This window comes from Rhododendron vialii, chromosome 12a (assembly GCF_030253575.1).
Source record: "Rhododendron vialii isolate Sample 1 chromosome 12a, ASM3025357v1".
Classification (NCBI taxonomy): domain Eukaryota; kingdom Viridiplantae; phylum Streptophyta; class Magnoliopsida; order Ericales; family Ericaceae; genus Rhododendron; species Rhododendron vialii.
The window spans coordinates 29,792,687-29,807,642 of record NC_080568.1 but is presented as its reverse complement, the minus strand read 5'-3'; the positions used below and the strand labels follow the sequence as shown (position 1 = coordinate 29,807,642).

The window sequence follows — 14,956 nt, the reverse complement described above, 5'->3', positions numbered from 1 at the left end:
TGGGCTCAATGCATGGAATTTTTTAACATAAAAACTTCTTTACGGAGCTTTTCGTAACAAATGATTTACGGAATTCAATCGCGCGCGTCCAACATATTTTTGAACAGTCCGAATTGAAAACCAATTGTGATTGGTAAAAATTAGGGATGACAAATTAAACCCAAACTCATTAATCATCCCAAACCCACCCACTACAAAACAGACCCAACACAGCCCAATTATTAGTTAGGTTAAAATGGGTCAAACCCATCTAACTCAGTTATTAATTGGATCAACTTAAATGATTCAATAACTCATGAATATGACAAAAAAAACCTTCATTGACAAAAACCCTTCATTAGTCTACTCCTGATTCTCCTCCCTCTGTCACCTCTCACCCCACAACCCAACCCCCCCCCCCCCCCCCCCCCCCCCAAATTTGTGTTTAGCACTATCCATGCATTCAAGGGGGACTCCTGTTTAAGGTTTCAAATTTGATCGATCATTTTTTTGTTACTTTGCCACAAGAAAAACGAATGGGATGATCTAGAGATGGTAGAGGACCTAAAGAGCCTACAAAATTGGATACAGATTCAAATAATTTTGTGTTTGCGCCATTCAATGTGGGTAAATTTCATACAGAATTTGACTCTATCTGGTATTTAATTTGGACTGGACAAGGCAGTCTAAATCTGGATTATTCATTGCTATTTGTTGCAATTAATGGTTCGAATTTGCTCAAAGACTTGTCTCTTACCGCCTTAACAATAAGGATCTTTGAGGGAAAATTTTTTTTTGAACAAATCTGAATCATTGATTATTCTAACGTATGGTCCAGATTTGGACTATCTCATCTAGTATAAAACTTGGACCATTGATTATACCAATGTAGACGTGGCCACACTGCTAAAAAAAAAAGTGGCTGCTAGTCATTTTCCAACTTCATTCTCTGACTTCAACTCAGGGACTCCCTCCAGAGACTTTTGTCCACCAGTAGTTGAAAGAACCAGAAAATGAAAAAATGCAAAGAATTATTTTGGTCTTTCCAGAGACTACAAAAAGGAAGTGGAAGTGAAGCTTTCTTTCTTTATAATTAGACCAATTATTGCCCACCCGTTTGTAACAAATAAGAGTGATCAATATGATAATTAAATGTACAGAGATAATTTGGTCATTTTTACAGTAGATGGATAGTATGGTAATTTTAGTGTACATGGTATTTTAGTCCTTTAAATTTACAAGGGTAATATGATCATTTTAGTATATAGTATGTAATCGGGCTAATGGACGGATAGGGTTTGTTTTTAAATAAATGGGTTGAGTTGGGTATGAATAATTAGACTCATAATTAATGGATCAATGACCCATTAAAGACTCTACCCACTTGCAATTTACCAATTTTTGCCCAAACCCGTCAATTTTTCACCCCTAATAACAATTAATTGTGACTAGTCAAAATTGAAAACGAATCTCAACCATTAATTGCATGAATGGACGGAACCTCCGTAAATAAGTTTCTCTCTATTTTTTAATACAAATTTAATTGCCAGAAGATTGATTAAGCCAAACACAACCGTATACTGTAGTAGTTATCAAGGGCCCCATCAGACACCTCCTAACCATTTTGACCATTAACAAACCAATGCTCTTTAAGTTTTTAACCCAACTCACCCCCACAAATTCATTATAATAAATTTTAAAGTTAAATGTAAATGCAGTAGAGAGCTTCTTCTTTCTTTTTCTTTTTTTCCGGCGAGTGGTTAGAACATGACTCGAGTACCTTTTCGATGAGCACTCGAACTGAGGACCTATACCTTGCAAGGAAGCGTAACGAACTAACCGCATGTGCAGTGGTTTTCCAGTAGAAACCACATGTGCAGTGGTTTTCCAGTAGAAAGTTGACAGTAGTTATGGAGTTATAGAGTACAGGGCCCAAAGTCGGTTGGGTAGGGGCCATTGAAGCATTTAACAGAGAGGAAATTAGGGATTTGATGGGACAAAAGGGGGAAAGAAAAGCACATGCCATTGAGATCTTCTTTAGACAGAGCTGCACCAAAAGTTACCTCCAAAATTAAAGTAAAAAAAAGTTGCATCAACATTCGATACTTTTCCGGTTCTGTCTGCAGGCCAAGAAATAAGATTGGAAATTATGAAAATCGATCTCTAGTGCTCATAATACGGAAGAAAAGGCACAACAAGAAGGAAAAAAAAACGCTAATAAGTTGCTTCACGAAGGTTCTGTACTTCCGTATCTTTGCCATAAGTATTTCGTCGTTTACTACGCTCTTCTTCGTCTTTGGGTGTATTCACACCCGTTAAGCCTTTCCCGATTTGCTCCGATTAGAAAAGAAAACCATAGAAACTCACGTAGGTTGCAAGGCACGAGAAATTGATCAGAAAACATGCAGCACCATGCGATGACACAATCAAATGATGATGATAAGTTCTTTTCTATGCCGAGAAGAAAATAGTACTAATGAAAAGGCTACAATATATAAAAGCAATTGTGAGCTTCCAGACAAATGCCATCAATTCTCCCAAGCCATGCCATATAGCAGAAGAGCAATGCTAGAACTCCAGCCATTTACACATCCACACGATCACAAGCGTGTGCACTGGATGTGTGCAATGTATGTGGGCCCCACACACCTGCGAGTGCTGGTGCGTAAATGGATGTGTAAGGGGGTGCAGTTCTTGTATTTTTTGATAGCAGAAATGCCATGTCATGTGGTTGTGTGCACTGCAGAATAGAGCTTGGGCTGATGTGAAAAAGGACTTAAAAGGTCATAAACATTGTGAATTACTAGTTGACTTTAAATCTGTATGCATTGGTTTCTCTACCTCAAGATATTGGCCATGCATGAATGAGAAAACAAATAAGTATGTCTTCCATGAGGTCATATATATGTTCAAATTCTGCATAGGTCAAACATTCTAAATTTTGGAGCCATTGGAGAGTTTGCCCAATCGTTAACTTTACGATCCTGGAATTAGTGGACGTGCGTGCAAGTTGGCCCGATATCCAGTTATTAAATAAAGAAAAAACCTCCATCAAAGAGCTCAACATCAAAACATTGATTGCGGGGCTGATTCAATTACTTGAACTTTGCAGTTATGAAATGGATAAAGAGCTTTTCACACCATGTGGCAGACAACTAGCAAAAATAGACCTAACAAAATGAAGATTGATACCTTTTCAGATGTTGAAGCCGGTGTCCGCAATGCGCGGCTGATCACGGGCACCAATTAAGATTTACGGAAAGTGATAAAATCTGAACTGCTTTGTTCATGTGAAATTGACAAACGAACAGTGCATCTCGAGACTCGGCTCAATTCAACTTGTTTAGTAAACGAACTGAGCTCGAGCTCGAGTTTAAGCCTCATTTAGTCAACAAGTCGATCCCAACACTATAAAGCTCGACTCGAAAAAGTTCGGCTCGTTTATAGAGGCTTATTAAGTAAATGAACCGGGCTATAAACGAGCTGAGCCCAAACTCGAGGTTTTGGTTCATTTAGCAAAAGAGCCGAGATCAAACCCTATAAAGCTCAGCTTGGCTCGTTTGCACCCCTTATGTCAATAATTGACTAATGCACAAGAACCTTGTATTCTACACATGATACGAGTCCTTTTAAGTTTGGACATTAACAAAAATAATTTTGACGTTATCATTTGACAAAGATTAAACCCTAATTTTGAATTGATGGAAGGGTTAGAATTCTATAAATGCAAGTTGCTTTGTTGTGAAGCAAGATCTTTTTCATCATACCATGACCCTTCCCCTTTCAATTTGATCATTTCGCTTTCGACTGTGACGGTCAACCCCTTGCATTTGAGTGAAGCTGCCATGCCATCAACTATTAATGAGGCAAGCAAAGTTGGAAGCGGAGAGACTAAAGTGGTAATCTTGCCAAACTGAGGGGGAACCAAAGTGAGATTATGCTATGTTGCGGCCCGACCCCAAAAATCGAACCTGGTATATCGTGCGAGGAACAAAATCACCATTCAACTGGACTAACGCTTGAGGCTCTCAATGCTTACTTGTATGTATATAGTGCATATCAACGCAACATGTTTGATGCTGCTACATAAAGTCTAACCTTGACCCATGGCTCTTACCTTGACTCATGACAGAGTGGAAAATGGAGCATTCTATATACTCGGGGGCATCCTGTGCAATTGGTGCACGAGCCGTCCGTTCGACAATCCAAGGATCCATATTTCATCTAAACATTAAACAACTCAGATGCTACACGGGGCCGAAATGAGATACGGACTGTTGGAGTGCCGAACAGACGGCTCGGATGGTGCACAGAACCATTCTCGGGTAAGGAATTAGTTAAAATAAATTAATGTTGAATCAACCTACCTTGAGCTTGATCAATAAATAAGCTCACTGATCAGGTCCCAGCGGGAATCCATCACTGCGGTTTAAGCGGAGTTGAATCCGAGCTTGTGAAGGGCACATTTCAGGGTCCACAATGTTACTCCCAAGTCCAAAAGTTTCAGAAAATAACATTTGTTCTTCCTCCAGGCTTTTGATTCACCTACACGAGGAAAATGAAACCTTTTTTTTGGTGAATCTGTAGCTAATAAACAAGTCGACACAGCTTTAAACAAAAAGGTGAGGATCATGACAAAAATTCCGTTATTATCGGCATCGTAATAGCACGCGATAAATTAGGTTAAGCTTTGCTTGATTATCGATTTCAAGAGGCAGCTGAGGGAAAGGAGACGTAGTATTCGCTTTATCTTCCGTACTTGCAATTATAACTTTCACAAGACCAAAGCATGTCACTGTGTGTAAGTTCATGTACGTGCATTGTGCCATCTTGTGTCGTCCATCGTGCAAGGAACTGATATACAGACAGAATTTCTACGAAGAAACCCGGTCAGAAAGACATATCGGTGAGATTTTTATTAGAAATCAATTAGCAAAATGATGGGCATCTTAGTTGAGAATGAGAGGAGCCAAATATCAACCTTCCCAAAATGAATAAGTTCGGGCACATCATGCCTCGGCTATGGCACATAAGGCGATGATGGATTTCGCACATATCTTCTATTCAGAAATTTCCTCAGAACAACATGGCCGCGACTTTTTTCTGTACTTACAAGCCAAAATGATTGTGAGCTAAAAAGACGAGACTAATCTGTGTCTGTATCCGCTACACATTCAAAAAACCTTTGGTAAGATCAGATCCGTTCAAGGAAGAATTTCCTTGTTTTTTCCTTCCTGTTTCGACTACCAAGAAGCTTCTCACTTCAAACAAGCAAAACCCATATAGATTTATAGTTGCTGATCTAATGTATGCAAACGCCCATCTGGTTTGAAATGCACTGATGCTCTCAGGCTGTGTTTGGATCTTGAATTTGGGAATGGGTTGAGGAAGGGAGACGAAAAGCCAAGGGAAAGGAAAGAAAGATTTGGCTTCACGGTCCTTTCTCTTTTCTTTCCACTCTGCAAAGCCTCCCTAAATCCAAGATCCAAACCGACCTCAGAGACATGACTCATTTGATCCTTCAAAACTGGAATATATCCTGAAAAGAATGCTCAGTAGTTTCTCACTTTTATAGGCCAAGATCATTGCGTCTCGTGGTCTAGATTATGTATACTGATGCTTGATCTAGAAGAGAATTTGGTGAATGATATCTTTTTGTATCTGAGTGTTGCTACAGGTACCGAAATTGGGGGACCGAAATCGGACCGACGGCCGCCGGCGGGCCGTCTCCGGCCACCGGACGGCCGATCCGAGCCGTCCAAAAATTCTAAAAAAAAAAACCGAGGGGGCCCACGCGGGAATCAACGTCATCCGAGGTGTGTAGGGTGCTTGATCGGAGCACCCCTTTTCGTGTGTATATACACATATACACATATACACACGAAAATGGGTGCTCCGATCAAGCACCCTACACACCTCGGATGACGTTGATTCCCGTGCCGGCCTCCTCGGTTTTTTTTTTTAGAATTTTTGGACGGCTCGGATCGGCCGTCCGGTGGCCGGAGACGGCCCGCCGGCGGCCGTCGGTCCGATTTCGGTCCCCCAATTTCGGTACCTGTAGCATTTTTGTATCTCAAAGCTATGGTAATGTTCTGCAGTACTCCATTAGGTATATTCGCAACGAATCCTTAACTAAGGGAACCGCGGTAGTATTGCCTTTCCCCTCTCTCGTCCTTCTAATCGTTAATTTGCTCATCAACATAGCTAGCATTAGACTCGCTATTGTTAATATCGCTGAGCTTTTCTCACTTCTAAGTTCCAACACTGTAGCATTTCCTATGATTGAAGAAGAACATAGCGTGCCACATGCGGAATCAAGAACTAACACAATTTGGTCAAAAAAAACAAATGAAGATATTGTTGGAGACGATCTTGTGAAGTTGGACCGTAAGAGTTCATAGAGCAAGGAAATCTAGTTATTTTGGCACGCCAAAGAGTTATATCATATTTCAAAATAAGCAGTTTGTTACTACATCGTAGCTAGCATCACACCCGATCAATCATCCCATCCAGATCGACATCTTGAGTGAATCGTTAGGGATCAAGAACATCGCGGAGAAATCGAAAAGTTCGAAAGGACTTCAAGCTCAGTGTACTTGTTTCCGGCCCGCTTTCTGCTAACCACATGGAGTACAAACGAACAGGTATCGTTTCCTTGGCAAGTCGTGGGATTTTGCAGAGGGGCCGACTTTCCACTACAAGCAGACCATTTTAGTGCTAACAATACCAACTCTGATCGATAAGCAACGGACCATATATTGAGTGCATTTTTGCATGAAAAATACTTCCACTAAGTCGGCCCTCGTCGGGCTAAAAGTCTGGACGACTTCGGTGAATCAATGCCGTTCTCAAAATATCCTGAGATCAATTTCTCTCTCTGTATCTTTCCCATTTCTTTGTGATTAGGGCTGCAAATGAGCCGAGCTTTGGCACATTCAAGCTCGGCTCGCTACCCATTCGCCAAGCTCGAGCTCGGTTCACAGCAGCTCGGTAGCGTCGCTAGCTCATGCTCGCAGCTGAGGCAGGTGGTGCTCAATATATATAAGACTCCCTCACAGGTAGCTTTTGTAATCTGGTCGATGCGGGACTGATGTTGGCAGGGCCGTCAAGAATTTTGGTTTGTGGTCAATGGGGTCAAAAATTGGATTCATATGCAATATAGTTTTTCTATGCACAAGTCCAAAAATAACTAAATTAAAAGGTTAATTATAAGATCAATATGCACTAGTAATTCATTTTTTCCTCATAATTGGCCTCAAAAGAATTGTTATATTTGAAAAATAATACATGATGGTCTCATTTCTAGCATTATCAACTTTCGAAAAGAAGAGAACGCTTGAGATTTCTATGTACTTAAAACAAGTTGAAGCAACTTAGAAATTTTTTGTGGGGTCAAAATAGCTAAATTATATAGATTCCTATGAAAATTTGGGGTCAAATTAGTAAAAATGGGATAAAAATTATACCTATCCCAAGGAAAATTTGGCAGCCAGTGGGGTTGGCCACCCTCCCTTGTACCCATGTGCGTCCGCCTTGGATGTTGGGATCTCATGTAAGCATGTAAAATTCTAGCCTACCACAGATTGTCACGTGTTGCTAGGGCATACAAATTGGCCAATCAAATGTTGTCAAATGCCTGTAAGTCAAAGTCAAAGTCAAAGTTTCATGGACGGGCCAATCAACTAATGCCAAGTGTCCATGGTCAAAAGTCAAAGGCATGTAAATGGATCAATCAAATAGTACCACGCGTCAAAATGACACAGTTATTATTTTATTAAGTCCGGCCAGTCAAATTAGGTTACTTGGTGAATAATAATATATCTTTTTATATATAATTACATTTTTCTAAAAGAAAAGAAAAGAAAAGGTAATTATCAAATACTCATTATTATTTTTAAATTCAATAAAAGAAATACTTAAAGAGATCAATATGGAAGGTTAGGGACGAAATCTCCATCCCATGTCCTTATAAATAGAGGTGCTCCCTCTCATATTGGATCCATCTACACATTGAAGCATACAAACTCTAGAGCTCTGAAGATCAAAACCAAGCCCAAGAAGTTCTTCGAATCGAAGCTTCAAAGCCTCGAAGAAGTTTCAACCCAAGTCATCAACTTCTCCACAAACAGCATCAAGTTCTCGTTTTAACAACCGAAGATAAGAATCAGAAAACTTTATTTTCTTTGATTAGAAAATACCTTAGAGATTATAAACCCTAATTTCATACATCAATAAAATATTAACTCTTGTTCAACATTTTTTTTGGTCTTTTTTGCAGATTCGAAATTTGTGTTCAACACCTCAGATATGCACTCGTAGACCATCTCCAACCCATGCTCTATTCCTCCATTTGAGAGTATGGAATTCCTTCAACCCATCCTCTAAAGTCTCCTCTATTTGAGAGGATGAGATTTTGATCCTCCATATTTAGAGAATGAGAGAAAATATGGAAGATTCCCTCTATAACACTATTCACCTTTTAAATTGGCATTTGTATCTTTATGAGATTTTGTTTATGTTAACCATATCCTTTCACCCTTGCACGTTTATGTCAACCTTTTAACACTGTCTACACTTCTACAATATCAACTTAATTCCACAGGACTTGTGCTTAACTTCTAGTACATTTCACAGGTTTTGTAAGTATTTTTGTCTTGGTTGTTTTTTTTGGTTATATGAAGCCAGTGGCTAATGGAATGTGCCATTTTAATTAAAGTAGTTAAAACTAAAAACTAGTAGCTATATTATTCAAACCTGTAGCTAATTTTAGAGGGAATTGGTAGAGGTTAATTTTGGAGGAAAATTTTAGAGGGAAAAATAGAGGATTTGTGGTTGGAGTAAATAGAAATAGTGATTTCCTCTAAAATCACTTTATGAATAAAAATAGAGTATTTTGATACTCTCAAATAGGGTATTGGATTGGAGATGCTCTTAGGGTGCGTTTGGTAACCTTTTCAGTTTTCAATTTTCAAAAAACTAGAAATAGAAACAGGTTTATGTTTTTCATAAAAACAAAAACAGGAAACATGTTTGGTAATAATCTTTTTGAAAACAATAAAAACTGTAAACACAACATGTTTGGTAGTATCATTTTTGTTTTTGTTTTTATTCTTCAAATTGACTGAAATTAGAAAAAATGAAAGAAAAAAGTTCCACAAACAAAAATATATATATTTTCTTGAAGATGTCACATTCAAACAATTAACACCAATATGATTGGTCTTTTTAGTTGATTAACTTTCTACTTCCACCAAATTTTTATTTTTTTTTGACCAATTGCATAATTTTCTCCATGTCGCTTCGAAAAACCCGGGTCCGCCCCCTTCTCCCCTTCCTAGCATTGATCTCGTACTTCTTCTTCAGCCTCCTAACCTTATCCATCAACTGACTCCTCGAAACTTCGACAGGATTTCCTAATAAACTAATGAAACTCACCCATGAGTGAAAAAGGGTCTGCCCCTTTCTTCAACTGGAAGTCAGCCATCCCCTTAAGTATCACAGTCTCATCATCCTTGCTCCACAACCGATTAACTGAGCCACCGGACTTCTTCTCCTCCTCCTCAACCTTGGCCTTCTTTTTCTTGCCATTATCAGTCTCTGTAACGGGGCGTTTGGCGGAGGGCTTAGAAGTGGGTTTTTTTGGGTTTTCCATGGGCTTGATGGTGAAATCGGAGGCGCTGGGAGAGGGTTGGGCCGAGGGAGTTTCGGAGTCGAATCCTGAGTTGGAGTCCGACGGCGAGTTGGGTTCTGGGGTTTTTGTCGCGGCGGCGGCGGCGGTTGTTGGAAGGAGGATCTTCTTCCAAGGGAGCTCGCTTCTGAGCCAGCTTCGAAGCCATCGAATAGGAGAGAGAGAGATGTAGCCGCGATGGCCCATTCGACTCCCGAAGTTCTGTTTTTAAAACAGTGTAAAACTCCTTTTTTTAGTTTTCATAATTTTCAGAAATTCTAAAAACGTTTTTTAAAAACAAAAAAGTAAAAATATGACCAAACAAGTTTTCTTTTTTAGTTTTCAAAAAAGTGATGAAAACAAAAATCAAAACTGAAATTAAAAGGTTACGAAACACCCCCCTTAGTATTTCACTACAGCACCCCGAGTCCATTATCTATCTGTCCAAAAATGTTTTGGCCTACTTTTTCGAGGTGCCGTTTTCGAATAAAAAATATGTGGTTGATCATATTACTTTTGGATTCGTAAGGACGAACTGAGCAGTTTCGCCCCTACGAATCCAAAAGTAATACTTATCAAGCTGATTTTTTACTGGGCTCCATAAAATAATATTCAAAAATTTATGGATATTTTTTTAGATTTTTTCGGGACCCGAAATGGGGCCAAATGCGTTTGTCTCTGCGTGGTTCTCTGCAAATTGTCCCTGCGGATAGCAGGACTGTTATATTTATTAACATAGGAATTGCGGTATCACTGTGAAGAGCATATCTCAACCAGGTTGGCACGCACTCCTATACCAATCATATGCCGGTCCTAAATCATTTTAATTTTGTGATTGCATGCATTTAAATGGGTTGCTTACTTATCCGCATTTGATTCAAAATCAAGCAAATGTAGTTCCAATTTTGGGAACATTTTATTTTGTTGGTGAACATGTAAAGTTCACAAAATTTATGTCTGTGCCCATTTGAATGGGTACCCTTAGTACCCGATTTTAGTTTGGAATCAAGTCAACGTAGTTTCGATTTAGGAATCTGATTTTTGTTGGTGAACGGTTGAAATGCACAAAGTTTATGACTGTGCTCATGTGAATGGGTTGCTTTTGTATCCGAGTTTGATTCGGAATCAAGTCAACGGAGTTCGGAATTTGGACTTGAATGGTTTGTATTTTTCTATGACCCCATAGAAGGGACAAGTAACAGCGTATGCATTCATGAATTCATGATTTTGTACTGCCTCATTCTTTTGCATGAAAGACTTTTTGGGAGGCCTTAGTTCTCAGTAATTTTTTTTGATAAGTGCCTTGATAGGCTGTGTTCCTGAATGACATGGATGATTTTTTTATTTCTATTAAGGCCAAACATGATTCTTCACTATGATATCACAATTTTTGCCGTAGCAAGTCAAACGAATAGCTCTTTTTGTGGCTATTTAAAGCCACCTCAATGCTTAGATTTTTAAAGCTGTTAACAACTTAATTTTATAGAACACATGGAATGTGTAATAAGCCGTGGGAGGCAAAATAACAAAGCCTGTGGGGCTGATTCGGCTGAATTTTAATTTGCTTACGCCGGCTTGTAGCGTACTTGAATTTTTCCATTTGATCCTGTCAACGGCTTTTGTAGTGGTTGAATCGGTTGGCAGCAAAAAGATGTAATTTTACACCATTCGGCGGCTTTTATGGGACCGAACCAGTGTAAGTGTATGGCAATGCTTTAAACTTTACACTGTTCGGCAGCTTTTGTCGCGGCTGAATTGTTAGACAACAGAATTTCAACTTTGCGCCGTCCCACACATTTTTTTAGCATCAGTAAATCTTCAAGCCCAAAATGTATTGGATTTTAACACCTAACACAAGATGGTAACTCCAGCAAATCGATAGTGAGAGAAGAAATGGGAATTTTATTGAAAGAGAGAGAGAACTGGTTCGTTCTTCCTTCTTCTTTGGACTTTACTCTCTCTGTATTTTTTCCTCTCCATTGTTCTCCTCTGACTAATGAGTAATGAACCACCCAACTACGTTTTTAGGTGAACCAGTACTCCACTCCACTGGGTGGGATTGTGGGCAGTTAAGAAACCCATGTCTTCATTTTTTAGCTAGAATGCACACGAGGAGTTTATTTGTTGAGTACCCCACGTTTGTGTGTCGCAAGCTGTCAAGCTGACGGCTGACCACTCTTTTTGTGGGTAACTTCCACAAACCAATTTTTGTTCTTCCAAATCTCATGTGCTTCCATAGTTCACACATGCATTGTAATTTGTAAGCATGTGATATGGGGAGGCAATTTGTGAATTCCAATGAATTTTATGATGAACCAGGGCCACTATAAACTTTTTGCATAAGTCTGTATGCATAGTGCTTGGTTCTTTTAGCATTTGATACGTCCAAAAAAAGAGAGGCAACCCTCAGTTGATTTCAGGTGCATAACTTACACTATGATCAAGGTCATAGATTTGTTCAACTGAACGTGATTTTTTTATTTAAAATTTGATGTTTCAACAAAGTGCCTCGCTGATTGCCCTTAATTTCTGCTCCTTTTGCAGGAAGATTCTATCCAAATGCACCAGGAAGAGTTGAATGCTGAGCGTCTGAAGTTTACGAAGGCATTATTCTGCTCATACAAGGTTTGTGTGCCTCTGAATGCAATATACAATATTTGGCTGTGGCTATGGTTCATCTGAAAAAGTACATGTATATTTGACATTAAATTTAAGCTTGATTTGAGTTTGTTGATTTTGTGCAAAATGGATGTTTTCACTAAGTTGACTGTGCGGTTTTTCTGATTCTCTATAGACTGTGAATGCTGCTATACTGGCCATTGCCAAAGGGGAGATAGTGGAAGATTTCCGCCTTCTTTACGAATGTGATGTTAATAACATCTTAGAGGTAACTGCTACAACTGCGACTGGAAGACACTGCTTGTACTCTTGCCATTTTCACATTCACTTACACATTGGCAAAGTAACTGTAGTATAAACATCTATTTGTGCACCAATGGAGATAACAGCCCGACTCTCATCAGAATATTCCCAAGGCAAATGTTCTCTTGGTCATTTTTCATCTAGGTGGTTCCCTTTGAAATCGGAACCCCCTAGGCTTGTTAAAATTTACTTCATACTTGGACCTACTCAATATCGGAAAAGGTTTGATGTTGTACTTGAGAGCTTACTTGATTTGTCTCCATCTATATTGGTATAGGTATGGATGGCTGAGCGCAGTTGGATGTTTGAGGTATCTGATTACAATCTTCTCTATTTGAACTTAAAATTGTGTCCGTATATTAGAAGGATTTGTGCTTCTCTTTTTTGTCTTTTTCTCATTGCTCTACTATGTAGACTAGTTTAGGATAAATTTTCAGCTATGCAATGCTTTGATGATATGATTTCCATGTATGTAGGACGCGGGTGTATCTGAAGTCTTAACAGAATGCGCCATTACCCTCATGAAGCATTATCCACCACTGAAGGTAGTGGGAATCACCTACAATCTATCTCTTAGGAAAATATTCTCTGCTACTTCAACAAAACTGTTAGCACAGTATGAAACTTCTGTGGATGCGTATTGCAAAATACGCGTGCTTGGTGGCTTTCTAAGGTAATATGTTGAACAGGGATTCCATCCCTCTACATGAGGGGTGAGTGTCTGATACTGATATGTTACATCTGAAAGAATCCATGGAACATAGCTTCACCTAAGACATGTTAAAATGGGTGTATATTTTGAAAGAAAAGTGGATTGCGACATTCATCACCGATGTAAAGTCACCCTTTTGTGGTGGTTCTAGATACATTTATTCTATCCGTATACCTTTCTTTAGTGAAATATGTTAACTAGGGGTTTCTTACAAAGTGGTCAAAATCTTACGAATTTGAATTCATTTGCAATTCAATTGAGGATTTAGACAAAGTTGGTGCAAATATATAGGTGAATTTTTTTTGGGTACAGAATTGTTGATGAACTGTTCGATTCACGATAATCTTTGTTATTTGTGTTCCATGCGATTGCACTAATTGCTGTTTTCGACAAATAAACTACCTTTTAGGCTGTTTTTGTAAATAGAAACGTCAAGAAAACAATTTCATAGGACGTTTAGTGTGAAAATTGACATGAAAGTTATATGCATGATTTTTGTTCATTTGGTGGTTAGAGGATTTATAGGATCCAGAAAAACTTCAATTGATTCTTAAAAGAAGTACAAGAAAAAAGGAAAAGAGACAAAAATGAAAAGAAAAAAAAGATACTACTTGGAGAGGACACAATAATCAGCACACTTGGTCAACAAGGATTGTCTCTCGTTACACTTGTATGCTTATAGAGCACTATGGTTTGGCCTTAAACCCAGGGCATGTAAAAGAGGACACAATAATCAGCACACTTGGTCAACAAGGATTGTCTCTCGTTATACTTGTATGCTTATAGAGCACTATGGTTTGGCTCTTAAATCATGTCTTTAGGGGCTGGCCAGTCCACTACTTTGCCTTTTGGATCGACATTGAAACTTTTCCTTTTGATATATTTCATTGCGAGTAACTGTTAGCACATGAAACTGATTGCTGTGTGTGGTGCCTATATATCTGGTTCTTAATTTGTTTGTCCTTTTAACCAGAGAGATTGTGCAATGCACCTAATCATGGAATTGGTCTGGAACAACTGTTGTTGCGTAAGGGACACTTTCTTTCTTGAATGTTGGGGACTCTTCAATTTCGAGCACCTAAGTCGTCTCATGCCTGGCGTCCCATTTGTTGAACTAGATATCCTTGCTTGTGAAATATTCAAAGCCGTGTCCGAGTTATTAGAGTGGAAAGTGCTCGAGGTAATTCACTTTGCTCGTAGTGCCTACTGTTGCTATATGAAAAGGTGCACCCATTAAATTCTCCTGAGTTAATAGAGTGGAAAGTAGATATTATGGATTGTTAGATGAAGAGAGTGTTGGATGTATGCCCTTTTTCATATACACTAAATAGTAGTTTCAATATTTGTCTGTTTTGTGGTTTTCGGATGTTGTGTTATACATAAGAGAAGTGGCTGGGTATCTTATAATGGTCTATAGATATTTTGACCCCCTGTAGTTTGTTTGTATATTGTGATTTTACAATTGCGTAAGTCCATGGAATCAGCTACATTTCCCTTGCGGTTGGGCGTCTTTGGAATTTTCACAGAAGAGGTAATTGAGGTTGTTGAACATGCTGACTGTGAAAGAAGGTTAGAAAGGCATCGATTTGTAGGCACACACCATCTAAAAAACCCAGATAAAACATAAGCCCAAACCTTAAATCTGCAACAGCCACACGGAGATACAAACACGCTAC

The 14,956-nt window shown here is 38.9% G+C and overlaps 2 protein-coding genes across 2 annotated transcripts; one reads left to right on the top strand and one right to left on the bottom strand.

The window, feature by feature from the left end:
* Window positions 1-9,239: 9,239 nt before the first annotated feature.
* Window positions 9,240-9,869, bottom strand: LOC131311643 (STOREKEEPER protein-like). The gene has a single exon (XM_058339169.1). It carries the CDS (start codon window positions 9,851-9,853, stop codon window positions 9,401-9,403), a length of 453 nt encoding a protein of 150 aa, XP_058195152.1. The 5' UTR covers window positions 9,854-9,869; the 3' UTR covers window positions 9,240-9,400.
* A 1,928-nt stretch (window positions 9,870-11,797) lies between these two features.
* Window positions 11,798-14,879, top strand: LOC131311642 (uncharacterized). Its single transcript, XM_058339168.1, has 5 exons — window positions 11,798-12,271; window positions 12,441-12,533; window positions 12,846-12,878; window positions 13,045-13,113; window positions 14,254-14,879. Exons 1-5 carry the CDS (start codon window positions 12,206-12,208, stop codon window positions 14,515-14,517), a joined length of 525 nt encoding a protein of 174 aa, XP_058195151.1. The 5' UTR covers window positions 11,798-12,205; the 3' UTR covers window positions 14,518-14,879.
* The last annotated feature ends 77 nt before the right edge of the window (window positions 14,880-14,956 follow it).

Bases quoted from the DNA above. Each gene is read 5' to 3' on its own strand.
- LOC131311643 (XM_058339169.1), bottom strand. From the start codon at position 9,853: ATGGGCCATCGCGGCTACATCTCTCTCTCTCCTATTCGATGGCTTCGA.
- LOC131311642 (XM_058339168.1), top strand. From the start codon at position 12,206: ATGCACCAGGAAGAGTTGAATGCTGAGCGTCTGAAGTTTACGAAGGCA. The intron at 12,272-12,440 runs GTTTGTGTGCCT...GATTCTCTATAG, and splicing joins CATTATTCTGCTCATACAAG to ACTGTGAATGCTGCTATACT. The intron at 12,879-13,044 runs GTATCTGATTAC...CCATGTATGTAG, and splicing joins AGCGCAGTTGGATGTTTGAG to GACGCGGGTGTATCTGAAGT.